Source organism: Heterodontus francisci, chromosome 24 (genome assembly GCF_036365525.1).
Source record: "Heterodontus francisci isolate sHetFra1 chromosome 24, sHetFra1.hap1, whole genome shotgun sequence".
Lineage (NCBI taxonomy): Eukaryota > Metazoa > Chordata > Chondrichthyes > Heterodontiformes > Heterodontidae > Heterodontus > Heterodontus francisci.
In genome coordinates, this window is record NC_090394.1 from 73,297,314 (window position 1) to 73,320,204 (window position 22,891).

Below are 22,891 nucleotides of genomic sequence, written 5' to 3' on the forward strand. Positions count from 1 at the left end.
AGCATGGATGAAGGGTTTGAGCAGCAGGGGTGAGGTGGGGCAGTGATGTGCTACAAAGTCAGTCCCAGAAGGGTGAAAATAAGCTGGTGTGTTGGATGATCATTGACTGGAACGGGATCCCCTTTGCTTCAGGGACAAGGTGGTGTGGTTTGACAGACTGGAGCTGACGTAGTAGGAAGTGGAGATAGATTGAGCTTGCTGCTGCTGATCCTGGAGAGGAAACAGTGGGGAATCTCAAGCTGCCACTCAGACAGAGAGAGAGAGCCCTGAGTCCATGAACCATGACTTCGCCCAATCTGGTGCTCTTGTTGTTGAACACGGCAGTGTTATCAGGTAATAGGAGAACAGGGAGCAGCAGGTTTATTCTGAATAAACAAGAAATACATCTGGGAGTGTTCCTGATACAATTTTAAATCAGTTTTAAAACAGTGTTTATCACAAATTCAAAGCCAACCTATTGATGTTCGACACAGTAAACCAGTTTGCATCAGGAGGGTTCGGATTTTCGCCCAGCTCCTGGACTGTTAATTCGTGTAGCGAGTGAATACATTTAATCCCAAGGTTTAGCTGGTTACCAGTGGTTGTTTTTAGAATGTCCCAATGGCCTGACTATTGTTATTTTTTTTTGCAGGGAGCTGCTCGCAGTATGACTTGGTACTGAGTAATGATGGTCCCATTAGCACTGGTGCTCAGGGGACAGTGGAAGCGAAGCTGCTGTCCAGGGCTGGGAGCCGGCCGGACACTGTCCAAGCCCACCCTTACATCTTCCACTGGGACCTGCAATACCCGCTCGCCATCGTGCGGAAATCGGAGCAGGAACTCAGCTGTTCCATCACCGTCCGCAGCCTGACCCCCAACGTCTACGCTCTCCATGCCTGGGTGACCCAAAAGTGGTGTTCCTGGTGCCCCCCTATCGCACACGGTTCCACCAAACTCCTTGTAACAGGTAGGACAGTAATTTGTGACTGTAACTGAGAGGGGAAACTGTCCCTTGTCTTCCCACTCAATAGTTTCAATACATTTCCGAAGGGCAATCAAACTTATTCGTCCATCGGCTTTAATAATAGCCTGTAATTACACTAGGTTATTGGTGAATATTGTTCAATAACTGTAATTACACCAGGTTATTGGCAAATATTGTTCAATAACTGTGTAATTACAGCAGGTTATTGGTGAATATTGTTCAATAACTGTAATTACACCAGGTTATTGGTGAATATTGTTTAATAACTGTGTAATTACACCAGGTTATTGGTGAATATTGTTTAATAACTAATTACACCAGTTTATTGGCAAATATTGTTCAATAACTGTGTAATTACACCAGGTTATTGGTGAATATTGTTCAATAACTGTGTAATTACACCAGGTTATTGGCAAATATTGTTCAATAACTGTGTAATTACACCAGTTTATTGGCAAATATTGTTCAATAACTGTGTAATTACACCAGTTTATTGGCAAATATTGTTCAATAACTGTGCAATTACACCAGGTTATTGGCAAATATTGTTCAATAACTGTGTAATTACAGCAGGTTATTGGCAAATATTGTTCAATAACTGTAATTACACCAGGTTATTGGTGAATATTGTTTAATAACTGTGTAATTACACCAGGTTATTGGTGAATATTGTTTAATAACTAATTACACCAGTTTATTGGCAAATATTGTTCAATAACTGTGTAATTACACCAGGTTATTGGTGAATATTGTTCAATAACTGTAATTACACCAGGTTATTGGCAAATATTGTTCAATAACTGTGTAATTACACCAGTTTATTGGCAAATATTGTTCAATAACTGTGTAATTACACCAGTTTATTGGCAAATATTGTTCAATAACTGTGTAATTACACCAGGTTATTGGTGAATATTGTTCAATAACTGTAATTACACCAGGTTATTGGTGAATATTGTTTAATAACTGTGTAATTACACCAGTTTATTGGCAAATATTGTTCAATAACTGTGTAATTACACCAGGTTATTGGCAAATATTGTTCAATAACTGTGCAATTACACCAGGTTATTGGTGAATATTGTTCAATAACTGTGCAATTACACCAGGTTATTGGTGAATATTGTTTAATAACTGTGTAATTACACCAGTTTATTGGCAAATATTGTTCAATAACTGTGTAATTACACCAGGTTATTGGCAAATATTGTTCAATAACTGTGCAATTACACCAGGTTATTGGTGAATATTGTTTAATAACTGTGTAATTACACCAGTTTATTGGCAAATATTGTTCAATAACTGTGTAATTACACCAGGTTATTGGCAAATATTGTTCAATAACTGTGTAATTACACCAGTTTATTGGCAAATATTGTTCAATAACTGTGTAATTACACCAGGTTATTGGTGAATATTGTTCAATAACTGCAATTACACCAGGTTATTGGTGAATATTGTTCAATAACTGTGTAATTACACCAGTTTATTGGCAAATATTGTTCAATAACTGTGTAATTACAGCAGGTTATTGGCAAATATTGTTCAATAACTGTGTAATTACACCAGGTTATTGGTGAATATTGTTTAATAACTGTAATTACACCAGTTTATTGGCAAATATTGTTCAATAACTGTGTAATTACACCAGGTTATTGGTGAATATTGTTTAATAACTGCAATTACACCAGTTTATTGGCAAATATTGTTCAATAACTGTGTAATTACACCAGTTTATTGGCAAATATTGTTCAATAACTGTGTAATTACACCAGGTTATTGGTGAATATTGTTTAATAACTGCAATTACACCAGTTTATTGGCAAATATTGTTCAATAACTGTGTAATTACACCAGTTTATTGGCAAATATTGTTCAATAACTGTGTAATTACACCAGGTTATTGGTGAATATTGTTTAATAACTGTAATTACACCAGGTTATTGGCAAATATTGTTCAATAACTGTGTAATTACACCAGTTTATTGGCAAATATTGTTCAATAACTGTGTAATTACACCAGGTTATTAGTGAATATTGTTTAATAACTGTAATTACACCAGGTTATTGGCAAATATTGTTCAATAACTGTGTAATTACACCAGGTTATTGGTGAATATTGTTTAATAACTAATTACACCAGGTTATTGGCAAATATTGTTCAATAACTGTGTAATTACACCAGGTTATTGGTGAATATTGTTTAATAACTGCAATTACACCAGGTTATTGGTGAATATTGTTTAATAACTGTAATTACACCAGGTTATTGGTGAATATTGTTTAATAACTGCAATTACACCAGGTTATTGGTGAATATTGTTTAATAACTGTAATTACACCAGGTTATTGGTGAATATTGTTTAATAACTGTAATTACACCAGGTTATTGGCAAATATTGTTCAATAACTGTGTAATTACACCAGTTTATTGGCAAATATTGTTCAATAACTGTGTAATTACACCAGGTTATTGGCAAATATTGTTCAATAACTGTGTAATTACACCAGGTTATTGGTGAATATTGTTCAATAACTGTGTAATTACACCAGGTTATTGGTGAATATTGTTTAATAACTGTAATTACACCAGGTTATTGGTGAATATTGTTTAATAACTGTAATTACACCAGGTTATTGGCAAATATTGTTCAATAACTGTGTAATTACACCAGTTTATTGGCAAATATTGTTCAATAACTGTGTAATTACACCAGGTTATTGGCAAATATTGTTCAATAACTGTGTAATTACACCAGGTTATTGGTGAATATTGTTCAATAACTGTGTAATTACACCAGGTTATTGGTGAATATTGTTTAATAACTGCAATTACACCAGGTTATTGGTGAATATTGTTTAATAACTGCAATTACACCAAGTTATAGGTGAATATTGTTCAATAACTGTGTAATTACACCAGGTTATTGGTGAATATTGTTTAATAACTGCAATTACACCAGGTTATTGGCAAATATTGTTCAATAACTGTGCAATTACACCAGGTTATTGGTGAATATTGTTCAATAACTGTGCAATTACACCAGGTTATTGGTGAATATTGTTCAATAACTGTGTAATTACACCAGGTTATTGGTGAATATTGTTTAATAACTGTAATTACACCAGGTTATTGGCAAATATTGTTCAATAACTGTGCAATTACACCAGGTTATTGGTGAATATTGTTCAATAACTGTGCAATTACACCAGGTTATTGGTGAATATTGTTCAATAACTGTGTAATTACACCAGGTTATCGGTGAATATTGTTCAATAACTGTGCAATTACACCAGGTTATTGGTGAATATTGTTCAATAACTGTGCAATTACACCAGGTTATTGGTGAATATTGTTCAATAACTGTGCAATTACACCAGGTTATTGGTGAATATTGTTCAATAACTGTGCAATTACACCAGGTTATTGGTGAATATTGTTCAATAACTGTGCAATTACACCAGGTTATCGGTGAATATTGTTCAATAACTGTGTAATTACACCGGGTTATTGGTGAATATTTAATAACTGTAATTACACCAGGTTATTGGCAAATATTGTTCAATAACTGTGCAATTACACCAGGTTATTGGTGAATATTGTTCAATAACTGTGCAATTACACCAGGTTATTGGTGAATATTGTTCAATAACTGTGCAATTACACCAGGTTATTGGCAAATATTGTTCAATAACTGTGCAATTACACCAGGTTATTGGTGAATATTGTTCAATAACTGTGCAATTACACCAGGTTATAGATGAATATTGTTCAATAACTGTGTAATTACACCAGGTTATTGGTGAATATTGTTTAATAACTGCAATTACACCAGGTTATAGGTGAATATTGTTTAATAATGGTGTAATTACACTAGGTTATCGGTGAATATTGTATAATAACTGTAATTACACCAGGTTATCGGTGAATATTGTATAATAACTGTAATTACACCAGGTTATTGGTGAATATTGTTTAATAACTGTTATTACACCAGGTTATTGGTGAATACTGTTTAATAACTGTGTAATTACACCAGGTTATTGGTGAATATTGTTTAATAACTGTGTACTTACACCAGGTTATTGGTGAATATTTTTTAATAACTGTTATTACACCAGGTTATTGGTGAATACTGTTTAATAACTGTGTAATTACACCAGGTTATTGGTGAATATTGTTTAATAACTGTGCAATTACACCAGGTTATTGGCAAATATTGTTCAATAACTGTGCAATTACACCAGGTTATTGGTGAATATTGTTCAATAACTGTGTAATTACACCAGGTTATTGGTGAATATTGTTTAATAACTGCAATTACACCAGGTTATAGGTGAATATTGTTTAATAATGGTGTAATTACACTAGGTTATCGGTGAATATTGTATAATAACTGTAATTACACCAGGTTATCGGTGAATATTGTTTAATAACTGTTATTACACCAGGTTATTGGTGAATACTGTTTAATAACTGTGTAATTACACCAGGTTATTGGTGAATATTGTTTAATAACTGTGTACTTACACCAGGTTATTGGTGAATATTTTTTAATAACTGTTATTACACCAGGTTATTGGTGAATACTGTTTAATAACTGTGTAATTACACCAGGTTATTGGTGAATATTGTTTAATAACTGTGTACTTACACCAGGTTATTGGTGAATATTTTTTAATAACTGTAATTACACCAGGTTATCGGTGAATATTGTATAATAACTGTTATTACACCAGGTTATTGGTGAACTTTGTTTCATAACTGTGTAATTACACCAAGTTATCGGTGAATATTGTTTAATAACTGTGTAATTACACCAGGTTATTGGTGAACTTTGTTTCATAACTGTGTAATTACACCAAGTTATCGGTGAATATTGTTTAATAACTGTGTAATTACACAAGGTTATTGGCGAATATTGTTTAATAACTGTACACCAGGTTATCGGTGAATATTGTTTAATAACTGTGTAATTACACAAGGTTCTTGGCGAATATTGTTTAATAACTGTAATTACACCAGGTTATTGGTGAATATTGTTTAATAACTGTGTAATTACACCAGGTTATTGGTGAATATTGTTTAATAACTGTGTAATTACACCAGGTTTTTGGTGAATATTGTTTAATAACTATCTGTATTCATAGCTGGTTATTTGTGAATATCAGTTCTCTTTTCTTTCCCTGTACAGACACTGTGGTGGGAACACTTTCATTGACACAACCAAATGGCAGCATCATTTCCACGAGCAAGGAATATGAACTGGCCACCAAGACCCCAACAAAGATCTCTTTCATTCTCTACGATCCCAGTGATTACTTCAACACTGATTCGTTCCGCTACTTCTGGCAGTTTGGTGACGGGTAAAGTCTTGTCCTATACGGTGCTGTACCACACCTTTCGAATGGGCCAAATTGCATGTGTTTGAAAGTTTGCATCAAGGATTGAAAGACCCTTTCTTGTCCAAGCAGTACCTTGCTTGTGATTGCATTTGCGAGAGGTTGTTTAAATCATGGGCTTATTCCAGATCCCAAATTATCCTGCTGGTTCATATTTTTGGATCTTTCACATAGTGCAAGGTGTTGATCGAAGGCAATTTGTAATGGGCAGAATATCCTATTAATTCCCATATGTAATTTTCCAGATCTCAATTATGACATAACGCTTCACAAGTCGTCCAACGTTGGGAAGCTTTTTTCATCGTTCCCATCTAAAGCCAGAGATAGATGAGGAGAAACGTTTTTACGCAGTGAGTTGTTATGATCTGGAATGTGCTGCCTGAATGGCAGTGGAAGCAGATTCAATAGTAACTTTCAAAAGGGAATTGGCCAAAATTGTTCGGGCCATGGGTAAAGAATAGGGGGAGTGGGACTAATTGGGTAGTTCTTTCAAAGAGCTAGTACAGGCATGATGGGCTGAATGACCTCCTTCATTGCTGTATGATTCTAACTTCATTGTTGAGTTTCAAAGCCAAAAAGAAACTTCTGAAGTGGACCATTTTCGATTGTATTTTTATTCTTTAAACCCAACTTCATACAGGGAGAGAATGGTCACAAATGAATCTTACACACTTCACACCTATCCAACACCAGGGATTTACCAGCTGCATGTTGATGTCCTTGCACACCTCAATCACTCCCAACAAAAGACTGGAGTTTATGGTGCGTCACTGAGACTTCTAGGTAATGTTCCATCTTTTTAGTGCTTCTGCTGAACTGTATGGACTGAACTTTTGTTCTGGGATCAGGACCTCAACATCGGGTGCACTTCCGTGTCCCAACCCCCGTGTGACACGATTTTTAACGAGCAGGTCAATTAGTGGCCTGGGCGCGTGCCCCTTATCCAATTAAGGATGGTGGGTGGGCTCCTGAGGCTGGAGAGCCTCCTATTGGCCTACCAGCACTGAAAGAACAGCCGCCACACCATCAAAGGTGGGCACTGCTAATGTCAGTAGAGAGAGGGCACCTCAAGATTGAGTCACCCTCTGAAGAGCTTTTATAAACCACAGCCACCAGGCCGTTAACATGGAGGGACAACTCCTGCACTGGACGTCCAGTGGCCCCAGTTGTGGCCCAATGGCCATGGTGGGTTGAGAGAGCGGGTTCCTCGCAGTCGGCTATCGGGAGGCTGCCTCCATCTGTCAGCCATGTTTCAGCCTCATTGAGGGGTCCGCACGCCGACTGGAAAATTCCAGTCAGTGTCTGCTGAGTGGCCTTAATAGGTGCTTTAATTGGTCTATGGTCTCAGGTGGGTAACTGTCACTGCCCCGATCCAGCCTGAGAGGAAATGGCCAGAAGACGGGGCAATGGCGGGAGACTGGCACGCTGGTGGGCAGCAGGAAATTGCCTCTTGGCCCGCCTGCCTCTGAGCAAATGAAATTTCTGCCGTATGTGTAAGCAAAATCAATGTACAAATTGAACCCATTTTATAACATACCCCATATGTGGTCAAACCATACCAGTGCTAACCATGTGACCTCCTGCTCAGCATGAGTCAAAACAAGAAAAGTTCAATGTTCCCCCCCTGACCAGAGTTGTGAAATTATTGTTCCCTAACGAGCGTGACAGTTCAGTAATAAACATATTCTCTACAAATCTGACTCATTCTAGATACAATCAAAAAGATTGAGGTCAAGAGTATAGAAGAAAGCTACACAGACCACAGGATGGACTTTTACTTGTACATTAATGGCAGGTAAGAGATTTTGCAGATTGACCTGTCCTGATCTTGAGGCCTACAAGTGTATGGTGCCAGAATAAATCAAATTACACTTTTACTACGTAGGATTTTCACTAGTATCTTTGAAATAACCGTCCAACCATTTATGACCGTTTAAAACTTACAGCTGGAAACACCACCACCTGCGAGTTTCCCTCCAAGTCACACACCATCCTGACTTGGAAATATATTGCCGTTCCTTCACTATTGCTGGGTGAAATTTATTTATTTATTAATTCTATTATTTGTAGTTACATAGCAAAACATAACAAAAATGTGGTTAATAACATGGCAACAGGAAGTAAGGTTTCATGGGACAGGACAATACACAGAGTACTTACAGCAGAGAAACGTTGATCCCATCTGCTCCGTGCCAGTGTTTGTGCTCCACATGAGCCTCCTCCACACCTTTCATCTCATCCTATCAGCATATTCTTCTATTCTTTTCTCCCTCGTGTGCTTATCATGTGATCGCCTCCCCTTAAATCAATCTAAGCTATTTGTCTCAATTACTCCCTGTGACAGTGAGTTCCACATTCTAACACTCGCTGCAGATATTGCAGATAGATATAGATACAAGATTTCTCAGTGTTAAGGGACAGCGCTATTAAGCAAACGTTTCTTATTTGAAATCCTCTTCCAGTCCCCCACTCCAGATGTGCTGGCTCATCTCGCGCAATTGTGTCCCCGTCCTTGATCCCAGATGTCATCCAGTAGAGCTGCTCAGGTCATCGGTCTACAACCTGAGTTACACCTTCACTGAGCTGGGACCATACACCTTCAACGTGAGGGCTGAGAACAGTGTGAGCACTCTGCAGGCATGCTATAAAATAACCACATGGCAAAGCGGTAAGTCCTTACCACTGGATTGAAATCCATTGTGCACGGAGAGGTGTGAGAAAAACAAGGAGCATGCGTAGGGAGAGGTGGACATGAGAGTTTGAGGACTGGGGAGGGTGTATTCTCACTGGGCAAGTAAAATTTGGAGAAATGCATTTATTTCACCACTTTTTTTTTTGCTCAAACTGTTGTATAATGGAATGGGAAAGTTCATTAATCCCACAGACCACATGCAGATTGCCCTATCATGGATCCTACCCTAACCATTTAATCCCCTTCTACAGGCCATGTATATCTTGGACCCTACCCATTTAATCTCCTTTCATAGACCCTGCTCTATCACATGTCCCTTTATCATTACAATCAAAGCACTTCATTTGCATTAAGGTATTTTCATATTAGATTGTTTACACTTGGCAGGACCGGGCCGTTAGCGCCGAGTGACCACGTGGTCTTTCAGTTAAACGTGAAATGTGTTTATCAAAGGACTGTGCAGGAACAAACTTGTTTGCAATGTCTGTGTCCTGCATTGTCCTCCGACTACCCTGAATGAGAGGATGGGGCTGAGAAGTCATTTTTGTTCTTTATCCCATCCTGCGTCCACTTTATTGTCTGTGTTTGGCTCCTCTCTTAGGCCATTAACGTGGATGCTCTCATTGCAAAAGCAGGGAGCTGGAATGGAAATCCACCCAGAGGTTGGAGGCTGTGCAGCTGCTCAGTGGGACCTGAGTAAGGTCAGCACCCTCGCTCATGACTGCATTACATCATCCCACTATGGTTAGCTTGATTTCTCCACTTAGAGAGCTGTCACTGCAATAAACTGATGTGACATTCTTTGCCACTTTCACTTCTGCTTATGAGCAGCCCAAGCTTTTCCATCAACGTTGCCCCAGCATCAAGTGATAGGAAGTTGCTAAGCCTGGCAAAAGAGTGTAGAAGATTAAAGGCTAATCTTATTGAGGTGTTTAAATTGATTAAAGCATTCGGTACATAAAACCCTAAGTTACAGGAGCTGGAAGAGGCCATTTAGCCCTTCGAGCGTGGCTCGAAGATCATGGCTGATCTTCTATCTCAACTCCACCTTCCCCCACAACCTCCATATCCTTTAATTCCAATTAGTACCCAAAAATCTATCAGCCTCTGTCTTGAATATACTCAATGACTGAGCGTCCACAGCTGTCTGAGGTAATTCCAAAGATTCACAACTCTCTGAGTGATGACATTTCTCCTCATCTTAGTGCAAAACAGCCAACCCCTTATTCTGAGACTGTGACTCCGTGTTCTGGGTTCCCCAGCCAGGGGAAACATTTTCTCAGCATCTAGCCTGTCAAGCCCCTTAAGAATTCTATGTTTCATTTTTTTAAACTCCAGGGAATATAGGCCCAGTCTACTCAATCTCTCCTCATAGGATAATCCCCCTCATCCCAGGGACCAGTCTAGTGAATGTCTGTTAAATTGCCTCTAGGGCAAGTATGTCCTTCCTTAGGTAAGGAGACCAAAACTGCACACAGTACTCCAGGTGTGGCCTCACCAGTCCCCTGTATAATTGTAGTAAGACTTCTTTTACTCTTTTACTCCAATCCCTTTTTAACAAAAGCTAACATACCATTTGTCTTCCTAATTGTTTGCCGTACCTGCATGTTAACTTTCTGTGATTCAAGTACAAGGACTCCCAGGTCCCTCGAAATGCAAATATTTCCCAGTCTTTCATCATTCAAGAAAACTCAGCTATTTTTTTATTTTTCCGAGCTAAGTTGATGGCTTCACACATTGCCACATTGTGTTCCATCTGCCTTGTCCTTGCCTTCTCACTCACTAAAGGATTCGGTAGGGTGGATAGAGGGAGAAACTGGGACGAATTTTACAGACCCCATCCCCCCCCCGCTGATGTCAGGGTACTACCAAGTAGGGGCTGGAAAATGCCTCCGGCAGAGGCCCGCCCTGGGCCCGGCCCAATATTACCGGCAGCGGCGAGGCCTCGTGGCTTTTCCCCCCCACCACTCGGCGACAGGAGCCAAATTTAAATACGTAAAATAATTTAAATAAACGAATTAATTACTGTCGCACTCCAGCTGTCCGTCCCAGAGCGATATTGGTGCCAGTGACCGGCACCCGGATCCGAGATGGAACACTGGCGGGGAGGGGGAGCAGGTTTGTTTTTCAGTGCGGGGTCCAACTCATCTCATTGGGGAAGGGGACGGTGGGAAGGGTTACAATGCACAGTTTATGAACCTCTGGGGGGGGAAGGTCAGGTGCACAAGGTAAGTACTTTGGGGAGGAAGAGGGCAAGGAATTAATTCCATGATATTGGGGCAGGGGGTGGGAGAGGGCCAAGATCACTTTATTTAATTTTAAAAAATCAATCCAGCTTGAAATATTTAAATTGAATGGTAGGGCGCGAAGTCCTTTAAAAATGGTGTCAGCGCCTGCGCAAAGGCAGCTGACGCCATTGCCGGGGACAAACCGCCCGACCTTCAACGTCAACGGGGTGGGTGCTCCGCCCCGGCTATTTAAATGAACCACCGCGTTTAATATAGTGACGGCTCCGCGATGTGCAGCCCACGCGGGCGGAACGCCATTGTTTATGTCCCCCGCCATAATAATGTTGGCCCACTGTCTCTTCTGGTGAGGGAGGGGAATCCAGGACAGAGCGGCATAACCTAAAAATTAGAGCTAGGGTCATTCGGGGGTGATGTCAGGAAGCACTTCTTCACACAAAGGGTCGTGCAAATCTGGAACTCTCTCCCCCCCCACCCCCAAAACTGCCGTCGGGACTGGGAGGGGTCAGTTGTGAATTTTGAAATCATGATTGGTAGATTTTTATTGGGTTAGGGTATTCAGTAAGTCGGGTAAATGGGGTTGAGGAACAGCTCAGCCATGATCTAATTGAATGGTGGAACAGGCTCGAGGGGCTGAATGGCCTCCTCCTGTTCCATTGTGGGTCTCAACTGATTGAAGTGGGGGAGTCAGCAGGGAGGAACTGGTAATGGTTAACAATTTGATTGGATTAAACTGAACCTGGAATAGGTACCGCTAGTAGGTACACCACTGGTGTAGGAAGAAGAGGCCTCTCTTAACCTCCCCTCCTTCATCTTCTCAACAGGTACCCATCCAGTCTGGTTCATTGTGCCCTGTGTTACTGTCTTCACCATCATTCTCCTCTTCATCCTATCCAGTGCCATGAGAAAGGGCAGTGCCCGGAAGGATTTGGTTGAGGTAAATTTAAACCTGCTTTTTTGGTTTTGTCTTACACACCGGGTAAATCGTCAAATCGTCTGCAGCAGCAGACAGCAAATCAGTTCTTATTGGGAGTTTGTCCAATCGAGGCTGGAAATCATCTATAGTCTGTAATATCACTTCCATGAGAATTTACAAATTATTTCCTACTGCGTGAAGTGTTTGGAGAAAGGAACATCTGCTATTGTGCAGGAGCGGGGTGTTTACCCCCGGTTTCTCAGCGACATGCTGCCCCTTGGCGACATCATCACGTCAGGTCCCACATGTACACCACCACCACCCAGCCCTACCTCACCACCACCACCCAGCCCTACCCCACCACCACCACCCAGCCCTACCTCACCACCACCACCCAGCCCTACCTCACCACCACCGCCCAGCCCTACCTCACCACCACCGCCCAGCCCTACCTCACCACCACCACCCAGCCCTACCTCACCAGCGCCACCCAGCCCTACCTCACCACCACCACCCAGCCCTACCTCACCACCACCGCCCAGCCCTACCTCACCACCACCGCCCAGCCCTACCTCACCACCACCACCCAGCTCTACCTCACCACCACCGCCCAGCCCTACCTCACCGCCACCGCCCAGCCCTACCTCACCACCACCACCCAACTCTACCTCACCACCACCACCCAGCCCTACCTCACCACCACCACCCAACTCTACCTCACCACCACCACCCAGCCCTACCTCACCACCACCGCCCAGCTCTACCTCACCACCACCGCCCAGCCCTACCTCACCACCACCGCCCAGCCCTACCTCACCACCACCGCCCAGCCCTACCTCACCACCACCACCCAGCTCTACCTCTCTACCACCGTCCAGCTCTACCTCACCACCACCACCCAGCTCTACCTCACCACCACCGCCCAGCCCTACCTCACCGCCACCGCCCAGCCCTATCTCACCACCACCACCCAACTCTACCTCACCACCACCACCCAGCCCTACCTCACCACCACCACCCAACTCTACCTCACCACCACCACCCAGCCCTACCTCACCACCACCGCCCAGCTCTAGCTCACCACCACCGCCCAGCTCTACCTCACCACCACCGCCCAGCTCTAGCTCACCACCACCGCCCATCTCTAGCTCACCACCACCGCCCATCTCTAGCTCACCACCACCGCCCATCTCTAGCTCACCACCACCGCCCATCTCTAGCTCACCACCACCGCCCATCTCTAGCTCACCACCACCGCCCAGCTCTAGCTCACCACCACTGCCCAGCTCTAGCTCACCACCACCGCCCAGCTCTAGCTCACCACCACCGCCCAGCTCTACCTCACCACCACCGCCCAGCTCTACCTCACCGATGACACCCAGCTCTAGCTCACCACCACCGCCCAGCTCTAGCTCACCACCACCGCCCAGCTCTAGCTCACCACCACCGCCCAGCTCTAGCTCACCACCACCGCCCAGCTCTAGCTCACCACCACCGCCCAGCTCTAGCTCACCACCACCGCCCAGCTCTAGCTCACCACCACCGCCCAGCTCTACCTCACCACCACCTCCCAGCTCTACCTCACCACCACCTCCCAGCTCTACCTCACCACCACCTCCCAGCTCTACCTCACCACCACCTCCCAGCTCTACCTCACCACCACCTCCCAGCTCTACCTCACCACCATCACCCAGCTCTACCTCACCACCATCACCCAGCTCTACCTCACCACCATCGCCCAGCCCTATCTCACCACCACCGCCCAGCTCTACCTCACCACCACCGTCCAGCTCTACCTCACCACCACCACCCAGCTCTACCTCACCACCACCGCCCAGCCCTACCTCACCGCCACCGCCCAGCCCTATCTCACCACCACCACCCAACTCTTCCTCACCACCACCACCCAGCCCTACCTCACCACCACCACCCAACTCTACCTCACCACCACCACCCAGCCCTACCTCACCACCACCGCCCAGCTCTAGCTCACCACCACCGCCCAGCTCTACCTCACCACCACCGCCCAGCTCTAGCTCACCACCACCGCCCATCTCTAGCTCACCACCACCGCCCATCTCTAGCTCACCACCACCGCCCAGCTCTAGCTCACCACCACCGCCCAGCTCTAGCTCACCACCACCGCCCAGCTCTAGCTCACCACCACCGCCCAGCTCTACCTCACCACCACCGCCCAGCTCTACCTCACCACCACCGCCCAGCTCTACCTCACCACCACCGCCCAGCTCTACCTCACCGATGACACCCAGCTCTACCTCACCACCATCGCCCAGCTCTACCTCACCACCATCGCCCAGCCCTATCTCACCACCACCGCCCAGCCCTATCTCACCACCACCTCCCAGCTCTACCTCACCACCACCTCCCAGCTCTACCTCACCACCACCTCCCAGCTCTACCTCACCACCACCTCCCGGCTCTGCCTCACCACCACCGCCCGGCTCTGCCTCACCACCACCGCCCAGCTCTACCTCACCACCACCTCCCAGCTCTGCCTCACCACCACCGCCCAGCTCTGCCTCACCACCACCGCCCAGCTCTGCCTCACCACCACCGCCCAGCTCTGCCTCACCACCACCGCCCAGCTCTGCCTCACCACCACCGCCCAGCTCTGCCTCACCACCACCGCCCAGCTCTGCCTCACCACCACCGCCCAGCTCTGCCTCACCACCACCGCCCAGCTCTGCCTCACCACCACCGCCCAGCTCTGCCTCACCACCACCGCCCAGCTCTACCTCACCACCATCGCCCAGCTCTACCTCACCACCATCGCCCAGCTCTACCTCACCACCATCGCCCAGCTCTACCTCACCACCATCGCCCAGCTCTACCTCACCACCACTGCCCAGCTCTACCTCACTGACGACACCCAGCCCTACCTCAGCACCACCGCCCAGCCCTACCTCAGCACCACCGCCCAGCTCTACCTCACCACCACCTCCCAGCTCTACCTCACCACCACCTCCTAGCTCTACCTCACCACCACCTCCCAGCTCTACCTCACCACCACCTCCCAGCTCTACCTCACCACCATCACCCAGCTCTACCTCACCACCATCACCCAGCTCTACCTCACCACCATCGCCCAGCCCTATCTCACCACCACCGCCCAGCCCTATCTCACCACCACCTCCCAGCTCTACCTCACCACCACCTCCCAGCTCTACCTCACCACCACCTCCCAGCTCTACCTCACCACCACCTCCCAGCTCTACCTCACCACCACCTCCCGGCTCTGCCTCACCACCACCTCCCGGCTCTGCCTCACCACCACCGCCCGGCTCTGCCTCACCACCACCGCCCAGCTCTACCTCACCACCACCTCCCAGCTCTACCTCACCACCACCGCCCAGCTCTGCCTCACCACCACCGCCCAGCTCTGCCTCACCACCACCGCCCAGCTCTGCCTCACCACCACCGCCCAGCTCTGCCTCACCACCACCGCCCAGCTCTGCCTCACCACCACCGCCCAGCTCTGCCTCACCACCACCGCCCAGCTCTGCCTCACCACCACCGCCCAGCTCTGCCTCACCACCACCGCCCAGCTCTACCTCACCACCACCGCCCAGCTCTACCTCACCACCATCGCCCAGCTCTACCTCACCACCATCGCCCAGCTCTACCTCACCACCATCGCCCAGCTCTACCTCACCACCACTGCCCAGCTCTACCTCACCGACGACACCCAGCCCTACCTCAGCACCACCGCCCAGCCCTACCTCAGCACCACCGCCCAGCTCTACCTCAGCACCACCGCCCAGCCCTACCTCAGCACCACCGCCCAGCCCTACCTCAGCACCACCGCCCAGCTCTACCTCAGCACCACCGCCCAGCTCTACCTCAGCACCACCGCCCAGCTCTACCTCAGCACCACCGCCCAGCTCTACCTCAGCACCACCGCCCAGCTCTACCTCAGCACCACCACCGCCCAGCCCTACCTCAGCACCACCACCGCCCAGCCCTACCTCAGCACCACCACCGCCCAGCTCTACCTCACCACACCGCCCAGCTCTACCTCACCAAAGACACCCAGCTCTACCTCACCACCACTTCTCTTGACCCCTTCACTGTTACTAAATTTTCAAAGTATTTTTCTGACATCCAGTGTTGGATGTGCAGAACTTTACTCCAATTAAATATTAGGGAGACTGAAGTCATTCTTTTCAGACACTGCCACAAACTCCATTCCCTCGCCACTGGTTCCATCCCTCTCCCAGGCATCTGTCTGCAGCTGAACCAGACTATTTACTGCCTTGGCATCATAGTTGACCCTGACATAAACTTCCAAACAAATATCCGTTCCATCACTAAGACCACCTATTTCTACCTCTAACATTTGCCAACTATGTCCCTACTTAGGCTCTTCTGCTGCTGAAACCCCCATCCGTGCCTTTGTTACTTCTAGACTTGACTATTCCAATGCTCTCCTATCCAGCTGCCCACATTCTACCATCTGTAAACATGAGCTCATCCGAAACTCTGCTGCCCATGTCTTAACTTGCACCAAGTTCTGTTCATCCATCACCTCTGTACTCACTGATTTCCATTGGCTCCCAGTTCAACAACACTTCGGTTTTAAAATTCTCATCTTTTTTCAAATCCCTTCATGACCTCGCCCATCCCAACCTCTGTAATTTTCTCCAGACCCACAACCCTCCGCGATACCTGCGCTGCTCCAATTCTGGCCTCTTGAACATCCCTGATTTTAATCGCTCCACCATTGGTGGCCGTGCCTTCAGCTGCCTTGGTTCCGAGCTCTGGAAGTCCCTCCCTCAACCTCTCCGCCTCTCTACCTCTCCGCCTCTCTACCTCTCCCTCCTCCTTGAGGATGCTGCTTAAAATTTATCTCTTTGGCCAAGCTTTAGGTCATCTGTCCTAAAATCTCCTTAAATAGCTCAGTGTCAGTTTTCGTCCGATAACGCTCCTGCGAAGTGCCTTGGGAGGTTTTACAGCTTTAAAGGCACCTTATAAATGCAAGTTGTTGTTATTATCAACTTGTCACATTAGCAAATTAAGCAACCCTTACTGTCACTTTAAGCTAATTAGCTAATTAGTTGATCAGACAGGAAGAAAAACGTGCTAACAGGTGTCGGGAATAAAAGAGTAATCTCCTTGTACTTCAGTGTAAGCAGCCAACGCAACTGCTTCACAGAAAAGTTATCATAATCAAAGAATTGGATCCCCAAAAGTTTGGTACAAATCCCAGAATCCCACATAAAATGACAAATGGAATTTGGCTTATTCACTTGTCACGAAGCAGTGGTCCTACTTATAAAGGGTAGAATCGGAAGCTGTCATCTCAAAATACCAGTAAAGATCTAGGAATTCAATGTAATTTAAACAAAATTAACTTTCACTGTAACCCACTGGTACTGAGGGAGTGCTGCATTGTTGGAGGGTCAGTACTGAAGGAGGCTGTCTTGTTGGAGGGTCAGTACTGAGGGAGTACTGCATTGTTGGAGGGTCAGTAATGAGGGAGTGCTGCATTGTTGGAGGGTCAGTACTGAAGGAGGCTGTCTTGTTGGAGGGTCAGTACTGAGGGAATACTGCATTGTTGGAGGGTCACTACTGAGGGGGCGCTGCATTGTTGGAGGGTCAGTACTGAAGGAGGCTGTCTTGTTGGAGGGTCAGTACTGAGGGAGTACTGCATTGTTGGAGGGTCAGTAATGAGGGAGTGCTGCATTGTTGGAGGGTCAGTACTGAAGGAGGCTGTCTTGTTGGAGGGTCAGTACTGAGGGAGTACTGCATTGTTGGAGGGTCACTACTGAGGGGGCGCTGCATTGTTGGAGGGTCAGTAATGAGGGAGTACTGCATTGTTGGAAGGTCAGTACTGAGGAATGTTGCATTGTTGGAGGGTCACAACTGATGAAAACTGCATTGTTTAAGGGTCAATGCTGAGAGAGTACTGCATTGTTGGAAGAACTGTCCTTCGTTAAACCCAGACCCCGTTTTCCCACTCAGGTGGATGGAAAAGATCCCATGGCCAGTATTCCGAAGGAGAGCAGGAGAGTTCTCTCCATAACAAAAACAAGAAATGCTGGAATCACTCAGCAGGTCTGGCAGCATCTGTGGAAAGAGAAGCAGAGTTAACGTTTCGGGTCAGTGACCCTTCTTCGGAACGAAACGTTAACTCTGCTTCTCTTTCCACAGATGCTGCCAGACCTGCTGAGTGATTCCAGCATTTCTTGTTTTTGTTTCAGATTTCCAGCATCCGCAGTATTTTGCTTTTCTTTTAGAGTTCTCTCCATATCCTGGTCCAATATTTATCCTTCTACCAACATCACAGATTTTCCTGCCATGCTATTTGTGCGAGCTTGCTATGTGCAAAGTTGAAAGATGCATTTCCTACATCAGTGACCACAATTCAAAATACTTCATTGGATGTAAAGTACTTTCAGATATCTTAAGGTCATCAATTGTACGATTTTGATCTCCTTACCAAAGGAAGGACATACTTGCCCGTGAGGGAGTGCATGAAAGATTCATTAGACAGGTTCCTGGGTGTGGGGATTGGCCTATGAGGAGAGATTGTGTAGACCAGGCTTATATTCCCTGGGGTTTAGAAGAATGAGGGATGATCAAATTGAAATTTATAGAACTCTTATGGGGTTTGACTGAGAAACTGTTTCTGGTGGCAGGTGAAGGCTAGAACATGGGGGTCACAGTCTCAAGATAAGGGGTCAGCCATTCAGGGGTGAGATGAGGAGAAATGTCTTCACTTAAAGTGTTGTGAATCTTTGGAATTCCCTACCCCAGAGAGCTGAGGATGCTCAGTCAACGCGTATACTCAAGACAGGTTTTTGGGTACTAAGGGAATTATGGGGATAGTGCGGGAAAGGTGGAGTTGAGGTAGAAGATCAGCCATGATCATATTGAATGTCAGAACAGGTTCAAAGGGCCAAATGGCCTCCTCCAGCTTCTATTTCTTATGTTCTTATGTCAAAGCGTCTGCAGAAACACAAGTTCATTCATTAAATTGGGGACTGTAATGGCTTGTAGATGCCACAAGAGGGTACTGCAACACACATAATGGGCAGAATGGATCAATGCCCTTATGATCACCAGACTGTTCATGATCTGTTCATTAAATCTTACAACACAGATGCAGGCCATTGGGCCCATCATATCTGTTCCAGCCCTTTGAAAGAACTATCCAATTTAGATGTTTGTGTTGTGTCTGACAGCAAAATCTCTGACTCGTGCTTTGTTCTTATTTTTAAGGTAGCAGATTTTGATTTCTCTCCGGTGGCAGACAAGCCAGTGAAGGAAGCTCGGGTTCTATCCCGGAGGACTATTAGAATCTGCTGCATCCCCTGCCTGCCTGCGGAGGACGAGTTACGCAGCCTCAGTGGAAGAGAAATCCATTCCCTCCTGAAGAACAGCCACACCCAGCTCCAGGATTACAGCCAAAGGCCGGAAATGTGTTCCTTCAGCCCCTTATGAAGTCGCTTTATATTACTTTGCTAAACAATCTGTATCAAGCCACAGGGATAGATTGTTTTACTGCTAGGTGAGCTCCCTGCACTTCAGTGCCAGTACTGATGGAGTGCTGCACTGTCAGAAAAACCGTCTGTCAGATGAGAAGTTAAACCGAAGGCCCGACTGCCCTCTCAGGGTGGATGCAAAAGATCCCATGGTCACTTTTGGAAGAAGAGCAGGGGAGTTTTCCTCAGTGTCCTGGACAATATTTATCCCTCAACCAATATCACCAAAAAAAAAAATTACCTTTTATTTGCACATTGCTGTTTGTGGGAGCTTGCTGTGCGTAATAATGGCTGCCTCGTTTCCTACATTTACAACGGTGACTACACTTCACTAGTACTTCATTGGCTGTAAAGCGCATGGGGACATGCTGAGGTTGTGAAAGGTGCTATAGAAATGCAAGTTCTGTCTTTCTTTCTGCCAGTGGGTCTGATTCATGCCTATTTTTCTCACAGTTTTAGCAGCTCTGGGAACAATCGCTTTAAGTGTCTGGCTGGACTTCTGAAAGTGCCAGAATATATTCACCGTTTATGTGAACTTGATCTTTGCTACTTGTTTTTCTTTGATGCTGGCTGATTGGCACTAGAAACTGTGGACAGCATTGACCATTGTAATCCATACAGTCTGAGAGTCAAATCCAGGCTGGCAGACAGACACAGACACACAGACATACACACACAGACAGACACCCACACCCACACACACACACACACACACACACACACAGCCATACACACACACACAGCCATTCTTTTGGGCCTCCTTATCTCGAGAGACAATGGATACGCGCCTGGAGGTGGTCAGTGGTTTGTGAAACACAGCCATACACACAGCCATACACACACACACACACAGCCATACACACACAGCCATACACACACACAGACACAGCCATACACACACACACACAGCCATACACACACACACAGCCATACACACACACAGCCATACACACACACAGCCATACACACAGCCATACACACAGCCATACACACACACAGACACACACACACAGACACACACACACAGCCATACACACACACAGCCATACACACACACACAGCCATACACACACACACAGACACACACACAGCCATACACACACACACAGACACACATACACACACAGCCATAGACACACACACACAGACACACACACACAGCCATACACACACAGCCATACACACACACACACAGCCATACACACACACACAGACACACACACAGCCATACACACACACACAGCCATACACACACACACAGCCATACACACACACACACACACAGCCATACACACACACACAGACACACACACACAGACACACACACACAGCCATACACACACACACAGACACACACACACAGACACACACACACAGCCATACACACACAGCCATACACACACAGACACACACACACAGACACACACACACAGACACACACACACAGCCATACACACACAGCCATACACAGACACAGACATACACACACGCGCGTACACACACACACACACACACACTTGTCACATTTACAAAGCCATTCATCAAAATTCAACACCTGAAGTAAAACAGCCAGTTTTTCCTCTATGCTGTTTTATAGTTTAGTGAGATTTCAAGGGTGAAAAAGGCTGGGTAATTCTAGTGTCAGCTGTGCCTCAGTGGGGAGTCAGAAGGTGGTGGCTTTAAGTCCCACTCCAAAAATCTCGGGTGACATTCCAGTGTCATACTGAGGGGGTGTTGCACGGTCAGAGGTGCCATTTTTCAGATGCGATATTAAACTGAGGCCCCAACTGCCCTCTCAGGTGGACATAAAAGATCCCATGGCACTATTTTAAAGAAGAACAGGGACGTTCGCCCCAGTGTCCTGGCCAATATTTATCCCTCAACCAACATCACAAAATCAGATGATCTGGTCATTATCACATTGCTGTTTGTGGGAGCTTTCAGCAAATTGGCTGCTGTGTTTCCTACATTACAACAGTGACTACACTTCACAAGGTACTTCATTGGTTTTGGGGTGTCCTGTGGTCATGAAAGGCGCTATATAAATGCAGGTTTTCTATTTTTCTCCCACTAATTGCTGCGTACTCACTGTGTAGGATGACTCAAACATTCCCCTGCTTTGTTTACTTTAGCTTTGATAGTTAAGCCTCCATTCCACATTTGTTCTCGACTGATTTGAGAATTATGGAATGATGCAACGCAGGAGGAGGCCACTCAGCCCATCGTGCCCTGTGCCAGGTCAGTTGCTGCTATGTATTTATTTAATAAGATTTTGGGGGGTGAAATTGATCTACAATGAAGAGCTCACAGTGAACCGACGGCCCCTCTGCACTCCATTTTCTTGTCTATAGGAAAAGGGGCTGATGAATCACTAAAGGCTGAATTTTGTGTCGACGGTGGGGCTCCCAGTGCTGGGCCCGGCCATTTGGAGCCCCCCCCCCTCCCCCCACCATTGCGATTGTACACACACGGGCAATTAACAGTCTGCCACTGGGATCCCATCTCTTTAGTATCGGCAGCAGCACAGGGAGCAGTGGCCACTGTTGGTACTACAAGAGGCCTGGATCCAGGCCCAGCGCTGGAGCCCGGACCCACGGTGAGGGAGGAGGGGGGGGGTCGCTGGGGCCAGACCGGCAGGCCCCGGTGAGGGGGCGGGGCTGGGAGGGTGGGTGTTTAGTGCAGGGTGAGGGGTTTTAGGGAGGTGCGGGTTTTCCCAGCGGGGGACCCTCCTGTAGGCCGCAGATTGCCCACAGAGGAGGGTCCCCCCACAAGCCCGCAGGGAGGTCGCCTCGTTTTAGTGGGGTGACCTCCCCACGTGGTGCAGGCTACCCCACCACTGGTTAAATCCCAGCGGCACCAGGAAGGGGCTGCTAAGTGGCCGGTAATGGGCCACCTAAGGGCCTCAATTGGCCTCTGGATGAGAAGGGTGTTGTCAGCCTATCCTGCCCCCGGTCAAAATTGCCTTGCAATTCACCCCCTGCCTCCCGTCACATTTCTATAAGCTCCCTCCGCCTCCAAACCCATCTCTGGGGGGGCACATAAAATTCAGCCCTAAGTGTGTGTTTTAATCTACTGACATAGATGTGATCCCAACCGCATCCTTCGCACCCTCACCTGGGTGGAACGCTTCCTGTCAGGCTATGAGAGAGAGAGAGAGAGAGATGC

The 22,891-nt window shown here is 46.3% G+C and overlaps 1 protein-coding gene across 1 annotated transcript; it reads left to right on the plus strand.

Annotated features, from left to right (window-relative positions):
• The first annotated feature begins 221 nt into the window (after positions 1–221).
• Positions 222–20,261, plus strand: tmem130 (transmembrane protein 130). Its single transcript, XM_068056888.1, has 8 exons — positions 222–333; positions 632–946; positions 6,160–6,331; positions 7,008–7,150; positions 8,078–8,162; positions 8,830–9,035; positions 12,130–12,242; positions 19,464–20,261. Exons 1-8 carry the CDS (start codon positions 282–284, stop codon positions 19,683–19,685), a joined length of 1,308 nt encoding a protein of 435 aa, XP_067912989.1. The 5' UTR covers positions 222–281; the 3' UTR covers positions 19,686–20,261.
• The last annotated feature ends 2,630 nt before the right edge of the window (positions 20,262–22,891 follow it).

Bases quoted from the DNA above. Each gene is read 5' to 3' on its own strand.
- tmem130 (XM_068056888.1), top strand. From the start codon at position 282: ATGACTTCGCCCAATCTGGTGCTCTTGTTGTTGAACACGGCAGTGTTA. The intron at 947-6,159 runs GTAGGACAGTAA...TTCCCTGTACAG, and splicing joins CACCAAACTCCTTGTAACAG to ACACTGTGGTGGGAACACTT. The intron at 9,036-12,129 runs GTAAGTCCTTAC...TCTTCTCAACAG, and splicing joins AATAACCACATGGCAAAGCG to GTACCCATCCAGTCTGGTTC.